The 7,506-nt window shown below is 30.1% G+C and overlaps 1 protein-coding gene across 1 annotated transcript; it reads left to right on the forward strand.

The window, feature by feature from the left end:
* LOC132744144 (uncharacterized) lies at window positions 1-7,089 on the forward strand. The gene is made up of 9 exons (XM_060732764.1): window positions 1-78; window positions 1,486-1,551; window positions 2,425-2,607; window positions 3,094-3,222; window positions 3,499-3,750; window positions 3,901-4,008; window positions 5,694-5,939; window positions 6,558-6,698; window positions 6,959-7,089. The coding sequence occupies exons 2-9, from the start codon at window positions 1,486-1,488 to the stop codon at window positions 7,031-7,033; spliced, it is 1,200 nt and encodes a 399-aa protein (XP_060588747.1). The 5' UTR covers window positions 1-78; the 3' UTR covers window positions 7,034-7,089.
* The last annotated feature ends 417 nt before the right edge of the window (window positions 7,090-7,506 follow it).

Consider the following 7,506-nt stretch of genomic DNA (forward strand, 5'->3'; position numbering starts at 1 on the left):
AGTTAGTCAGTTTAAGAGAAGCTATCATTAAACACCACATCTTCACAGCAAAATACAGTAAACTGGACAGAAATAAAGGTAAAGTGATACTTTTAAATCATTTACTTACTTAAGGAAAGTTAAGTTTGTTCCAGGTAAATAAATGCATGTTTATTTTTTGTCTTATAGTTTTTCAGCTTTTCAAGTTTTTGACAGAAGTGAAAAGGTGACATATTTATCAGTTTTTGTTTTAAGATAATTATATAAATATAGTTATATTAAACATTTTAGAAAACAGATAAAAGTGTTTAAAATGTGAATTCTAAATCTAAACGGTTAATATACTAATGCTTAATATTAATGTAAGCAGTTATAATATTGATTAAATAACAAAACATGTATTGAAATGTGTCAATGAATTCCATGTAAATATTTTTTATTTGGATATGTGATAAATAGAAATAATTCAACTCGTTGAAAAAAAAATAATGATATGCATGAATATATATTTGTTTTTAACAGGAAAAAAATATTCTAGGGATCAGGTAAATCTGGACTCGATCGGACGTTCAATTGATACTCGAGTATTCGGTAGAAATTCTCTTCATCTTTTTTTTATTCGAAAACATTTATATTGTGAAAAACTAATAGATTTTCTTAAATTAATGTCCAATGTAAACTTAGATTTAATAAAAAGAACTATCCTTGCAAATATGCGAAAATTGTGTTGTTAACTAACAAGGTAATTAATAGTTGTAGAGGTGAAGATGTATGCAATAAACAATAACGTTAACAATGTCGTCGTTTTTATCATCTTCGGCCAATCATTACATAAAGTTACAAGCGTGTTGCCGAAATTTATTTCGAGGTACTTCTAAAACGGGCCAAAATTTATTCCGATTTACTTTTAAACCGTTTTGAAGGGCTAACTACTTTCATAAATGTAAGATGTAATAGATAATTTAGGCCCTTATAATTTAATTATATATATATTTGATATTTTCAAGGTACAGTATATTATTTATAATTTATTCATATATGTATTTGATATTTTCAAGGTATATTCATCGCGTTTCTTGTCCAAGTCAGTTATGTGTATCAAAATTAGAAACGCAAGTCGGTCGCTGTCGTACAGTCTTATAAATTAACCTCTGTTTTCGTTCTCGTGACTGCTTTGATCGATGAAGATGGTTATATATCTTAAACGTCCGAAGAAAAATTTCGAGTAACTGGCTACTGGATCGGAGGAATGACCGAGTACTTGAGTACTGGAATCGATCGGCGTTGTCATCCCTAAAAAATCTTTATTGAACCTACAGTTATTCAATATCCCCTACATGTATTGTACTGATTTTATCATTGTTTGTGAGTTAGCATTTTAATCAAGAGTTTATGAAGGTTAGGTCCGTCTAATAAATTTTAGTTTCAATTTATAATACAGAATAACAGCTGATTATACTTTTTAACTAACACTTCATTTTCATATTCACTTGATTTTTTTTTCAGATGAATATAAAAGTAGTTGTGGTAGTTGTTCTAAGTTTAGTGATACTGGTTTCAGCAAAACCAAATGTAAGTATGTCTTAGTTGATGTTTTTATTTCGCTTTATAAAACGGTCATACTAGTCTTAAAATAATCCATTCACGTGAAAGTGTCAGTTTTTGATTGTTTGTATTAAAACATGTTTATAAAAATAAAACTTGGGAGATTCTAACAGCACGCTGTCAAATTTATGACTACTTTTTCAACGCAATGAAATAATAAAAGCTTAAATATTGTCATAGTTTGAATTGATCTTGCATTGTAATTATTTTTAACACGACTATTCTTTTGCCTTAATTTTATTTTGAATTAATAACAATGGTAGGATACTACAATAATACTCTCAATCGGACTTTTTCTTTTGTCGACTCGAAGATATAAATATTTTTATTCTAAGAAATCGTTTGAAAATTAAAAAATAATGAAGCGCGCCAAAGATTGGCTTTATAACTTGATATAATTTTTTTTTCTGCGCAAAATAACAAATTACAAAATTCAAACAATATGCACCAGGACACTTGAAAATTTATTATTGAAATCTCTCGAAAAATGTCTGGGAAAATTTGTACACTTGCCCGATTATCTAATTTAAATACTCTTGTATTCAGATTATTTTTTTTTTGGAATATTTGGCTTTTATATTTCAACTTGGTAACAACTGTGTATATTTTATGCTTTTGATAAAAACTGATATCGGTAAGTACGTAATGCACATAATAAAACGTCAAAAAATCATTTTGTTGTTTATGGGTTTAAGCAACGCTGACAAAATATTGATTTGAAATGATAATCGGATTATTGTTAACTTGATCGTGTTGATGCATAGCCATTTTATGTGTATAATATCTGTATTTTTGTGCATTAAAGATTCAATTATATCTTAAATTGTTCTGAAATAACAGAAAAAGGGAAAGAAGAATGACAAGAGCCTCCTTGAGCAGTATATTGAACTCTGTGAAGGTCTTCAAGATGGAGAAATAGAAAACACTGAAGCAAAATATGATGATGTGTTTACACAATTTAATACGACATGTACCGATATCTTAAAGTATAAAGAGGAGGAAGAGATCATCGAAACGCTTGCGGTATTTGAAGCTTTAACTTCTGTCGTATCTCGGTGCATGTTATATTAATTATTTATTCGTGAGATAATTGACTTGATTTATCTATAATGACAAAGATAAAAGGGCATTTGTCGTTCAAGCACGCTACATCGCTTGTCTTCATTGTAATACCGGTTTTACAAACACTTTAATGCCATTCGTTCAAATATACTTTTTGTCAAACGGTGTTTTTGCCCTTTTTATTACATTTTTCTGCACTTGGTCACTATTTCTCGTTTCAGTCTGTATGAAATTCCAACTCGTGTATCATATATTTATTAAACAAGGTTTGAGAAACATAAGAATTCTAGCAGTCACTTTGTAAAGTAGTTGATCGTGTACATAAGTTGATACCTGTTGTAGAATAAGAATATAAAAACACCAATTATTTAATGACACAGGTTATGAACAAATGTAAATAACGTTATGTGAATAATAAACAGCCTTCTTTTTATTTAACTTTTATAGAAAAAAGGTAATAAAGGCGGTAAAAAGGGAGGAAAAGGAAAAGGCGGGAAGAAAAATAAAGGAAACAAGGCAGTGGAGAGATTAATGGCAATTTGTATCTCCATTGGAGTTCAAAATTATCTTGAATCCGTAAGTATTATAATCTACATCCTTATAACGAGGCTGGTTGACTTCACCCTAGTTAGTTGCTTAATTTTACTTCTTTATGCGGAACAGACTGTTAATTATGAATTCAAGTTTTTTTCTTTGTTTCGGCTAGATTAATGAAATCAATGTAGAAATGTAGCTTATTCAATAAATAGATGTGCACCGTCCAGGATTTTGTTTCCTCCACTGCGTTCCTTTATTGTTTAATTTGTATTTATTCTTTTTCAACAATTAATTGTATTGCTTATTTAATTCTAGTTTCCAAATGACACACCGAATGAACTTGAAGACATCTATGTAAATGATACCTACCCAATATGCCAAGAAGCATACAGGATAAAAACAGGAGGATATGAAGTTGGGCTCATCAATCTTTGCAAAAGTCTTGAAGCAGGTGAAGTTGAAAACACGAACCCGAAATACAAGACATGGTTTGACTGGGTTGAATCTGATTTATGTGACTTTTATAACTTGACAGAAGAAGGGGATGGTATAGCGAGTGATGCTGAAGTAAGCAAATATTGATCACATTTAGTTGTTCTTTTTGTTAAACAGTTTTGCAATGTTGTTAAGCCTGTTATCCGCCAATATATTTCTTTGCTAAATACAGATATAACATCTCCTCAAAGACTTATGATACAAATTTTTGTTTTCTTTCAGATAATGCCTAGAAAAATTAAGGAAAATGCAGACAAGAAAGGCGGTTCGGAAGTAAATGTCGCGATAGTTATGCTGTCCCAGTCCTGTATAAGGTTGAAAGCAGAACAGGTATGCATATGCCTTTTAAGATGCGGTTGATAGACATGGCTTTACATGTTTCAACATCTGTACACAAAAATACTAATCAAATGATATAGACTCAAAGGTCGTCATTTGAAAATGCTATTTAAAACGAAAGTATTACTCCACTGAGGTTTAAAAGCCTAAATAAAAAACATTTAAATTTCTTACACACTTTAAACAGAATATATACAAAGATACATGTAGTTAAGATATAAACTTTAAAATAAATTGAAGATCGTATTTTTATGCTTTTCTTAGCCCAAATTGAGTGAAAAGTGTTTAACGCTTGTCATTTTGGGTCACAATTTGAAAAATTATTCTAGAAAAATAAGTGCGTGAATGATCTGAAAAATTAGAGATCTAAACCTACAACAAATGGTACATATATCTGAAAAAATATTTGCAGTTACATCATGTCCAAAAAGTCAGTAGAGTCCCTTTAACTTCTTTCTGCTTTCAGTATTTTCATTTCAATACTTCGGGAAAAAGTTTTGAGTAATGCCTGGCTTAAAGCTTTATTGCAAAAAATAATAATCCAGTTTTCAATCTAATTTTATACTTTAATAGGTAACAAATAACCATTTAAGTTGTTGTTCTAAGAAAACTTATGCTGCTCCTAATAATAAAGGCAGCTATTATAAGTGAAATTCCCTAACGTCCGTCTCTTTTATGTAGAAATTATTCCAGTGGCCTAGGGTAAACAACACTCTTCACGCTCGCGCGCACACACGCACACAACTTTGTAATAAGCTTACATGTTAAAAAATACACTAAAACCTGATAAAGACATTGGTAGAATATATAAGGATGTGAAAAATTTGAAGAATTTGATTTTTGTTTTTTAAGATTAAAGAGGAAATTGTTTTCATGTGCAATTAAAAGCACATTATGACTCAGAAACGAAAAGCGGTATTCTTCATTAAAAAGGGAAAACATGAATATATTACGTTACATTTATACGATGGTTTAAAAACTTGTGAGTTACTTAATGCCTGGAGAATGAAGCGCTGTATGTGAAATTAATATATCTCATAAATGAATCAAAATGATTAAAATGTAAATAAAGTACTAGTAGTATTTTGACTTCAATAGAAAGTTCTAAAATACGACATTTATAATAATTGTAAAAGGCAAAATAAGCAAATGATAGCTAAGTTAATTAGCAAATAAGAATAAGCATCAGAAGAAAAAGGAATGTTCAGGTACTTGGCCAATAAGTAACTTTCTGGAAAATATAGGTAATAAAAACTTTTGAGAAGGCAAGTAGAATAATAAACATTTCTTAGGCGTAATGGGCATAATGGGCCTTTAAGCAGCGTGTAGTTGTCTGTAGTGCTTTTAAAATCGGTTTTTAGACCGGTATTTCATTGAGCAGAGCAGGTCGGGCCAAAATGAAAGTAAACAAATAACATATTATACGTCTATCGTTAATCTTTTATTCGAATATTGATTCGTCTAAATAAAATGTATAATTGATAAAATAAATATTCATTAATTTTACTTTAAGCTTAATTTATCTTTGTGTTTATTATAGATTAATCAATTCACATTTGAAAATTATCATGTAAATAATATAAAAAAAACGTTAAGGTATTACATATTACAAAATAATATTTTTGCAGTAAGTAGCCATTCTAAAATGTACATTAAAGAAGTCCGTCCTCTTTCAGCCTCAAAACTTTACATCGGAAGACAAGAGAATTATGACTGCGATTTTTAATGGCATTTGTAGCATGGTACTTTATGATGGACCCGACAATGGACTTTCTGTTCTATGCAACGGCCTTGACTCTGGTGATATCAAGGAAAACAAGAACAAAAAGTACAAAAAGCCGTTTAAAATGCTAGAACCAGTATGTGAAGACATACTAGAAGAAGAGAACAAGGAATACGCTGTAAAACAAACAGCTAAACAGGTAAAACTATTCTATGACATCACAAAGATATCATATCATTTTTTTTAAATATAGAACTGTTTGGAAAGAATGGTTGCTAACAAACGTAATAAACTTCGATAATCTGAAAATTCCTCAAACCTTGTCTTAATTAGAATCGAAATCGTGGTCGCTTTCTATTTTTAGGAGTATACAAATAGCCTTAATAAATGAATATTATATTAACTTGATGTTACATTCAACAAATTTGTCCTCCTCAAATGGCAGACTCTAACATTGCCAAATGTATGATTGATGATTGTACGGATACAATAGCTTTAAGTAGTATAATTGTTTATTTCGTGTTTTTTTTTTTTGTTTTTTTTTCATTGTATATGTTTGACCGATGACGCGAGTCGGCAGCTTTCATTAAAACGCACTGAAAGAAAAAATAGAGCAGCATGAAGTAAATTCTCATGAAAAGTGTTTTAGTTTTCAAAAAAAGCATGCCCTTTGATTTTTTATATTTTTGTTCTCAATCAAAAAATTAAAAGAAGCTCCCTAATAACACTACAATTCATGTAAACTTAAGAAAATCTGAACTTTAAACGGATTGTTTCTTGCCTCTGCACTTTAATTATATTTCACACTATTGTTTAGGAGAGCAAGAAGGGAGGTGGCAAAGAAGGAAAAGGTGGCAAAAAGGGAGGTAAGGGTGGAAAGAAAAAAGATAAAATGGGAGAGGCTGTCATTAAGCTTAAAGAGTACTGTCAGTGGATAGTGATGCATACGACAGTAGGGGTAAGTTTATAAATATCAATTCACAAGGGAAAATTAATAATCATTTTTAAATTTTAGTCAAACCTTATCTTAAAGTGTTCGATTGTAATAAAACAAGGCATTGCGCTTTATATTAAGTGGGGCCACCTTATTCACAAATACAATGCTACCGAAATAAATATAAGAAGTGCTTATCTTATATAATGATCAAAGAAGAAGAATAATATCTATCATAATATATAAGTAATTATTACATCAGATTTGTTTCTGTATTTTTGCAGCTTCCCGTTGACTTTCCAGTAGATTTGAGAGTCCGATTCATGAAAATGGAAAGTGTCTGTAAAGGTTTAAACTAACAGAAACAGGACATCGTGTACAGACGATAACTGAAAATCTGACAGAAAAAGCAACATACTGTTTCATGACTTTTGCTTTAAATGCTAAGAAATAAAATGTAATCTAAATACAGATGCTGAAATAAAATGTAATATAAATAAAAATATGGATAGTGTGTCGGACTATTAATCTAGGGTTTCCTGGCCGCGTGGATTGAAACCCCGCTCAGGGCAGGCTATTCCGGAGCAACGATTTTAACACTTATTGCTTATTACTGGTTGTTTCCAGAAACGAAATCGAGTGTTCAATAAGCTAATAGAACCCCCCCCCATCCACGCGAAATAAAATAAATAAGTAACAAAGTAAATTTAAAGTTTCAACTTAATATGAATCTTGATATTTAAATTGTGTTAATTTTTTATATATTTGTCCTATCTTAATATCTCTAAAGTTGATATTGAACTTTTCGAGATATGAAATCTGGAAGATATCA

This window comes from Ruditapes philippinarum, unplaced genomic scaffold (genome assembly GCF_026571515.1).
Source record: "Ruditapes philippinarum isolate M1 unplaced genomic scaffold, ASM2657151v2 ctg12639_1_1_1_1, whole genome shotgun sequence".
NCBI classification, from domain to species: Eukaryota; Metazoa; Mollusca; class Bivalvia; order Venerida; family Veneridae; genus Ruditapes; species Ruditapes philippinarum.

Bases quoted from the DNA above. Each gene is read 5' to 3' on its own strand.
- LOC132744144 (XM_060732764.1), top strand. From the start codon at position 1,486: ATGAATATAAAAGTAGTTGTGGTAGTTGTTCTAAGTTTAGTGATACTG. The intron at 4,009-5,693 runs GTATGCATATGC...GTCCTCTTTCAG, and splicing joins TAAGGTTGAAAGCAGAACAG to CCTCAAAACTTTACATCGGA. The intron at 5,940-6,557 runs GTAAAACTATTC...ACTATTGTTTAG, and splicing joins TAAAACAAACAGCTAAACAG to GAGAGCAAGAAGGGAGGTGG.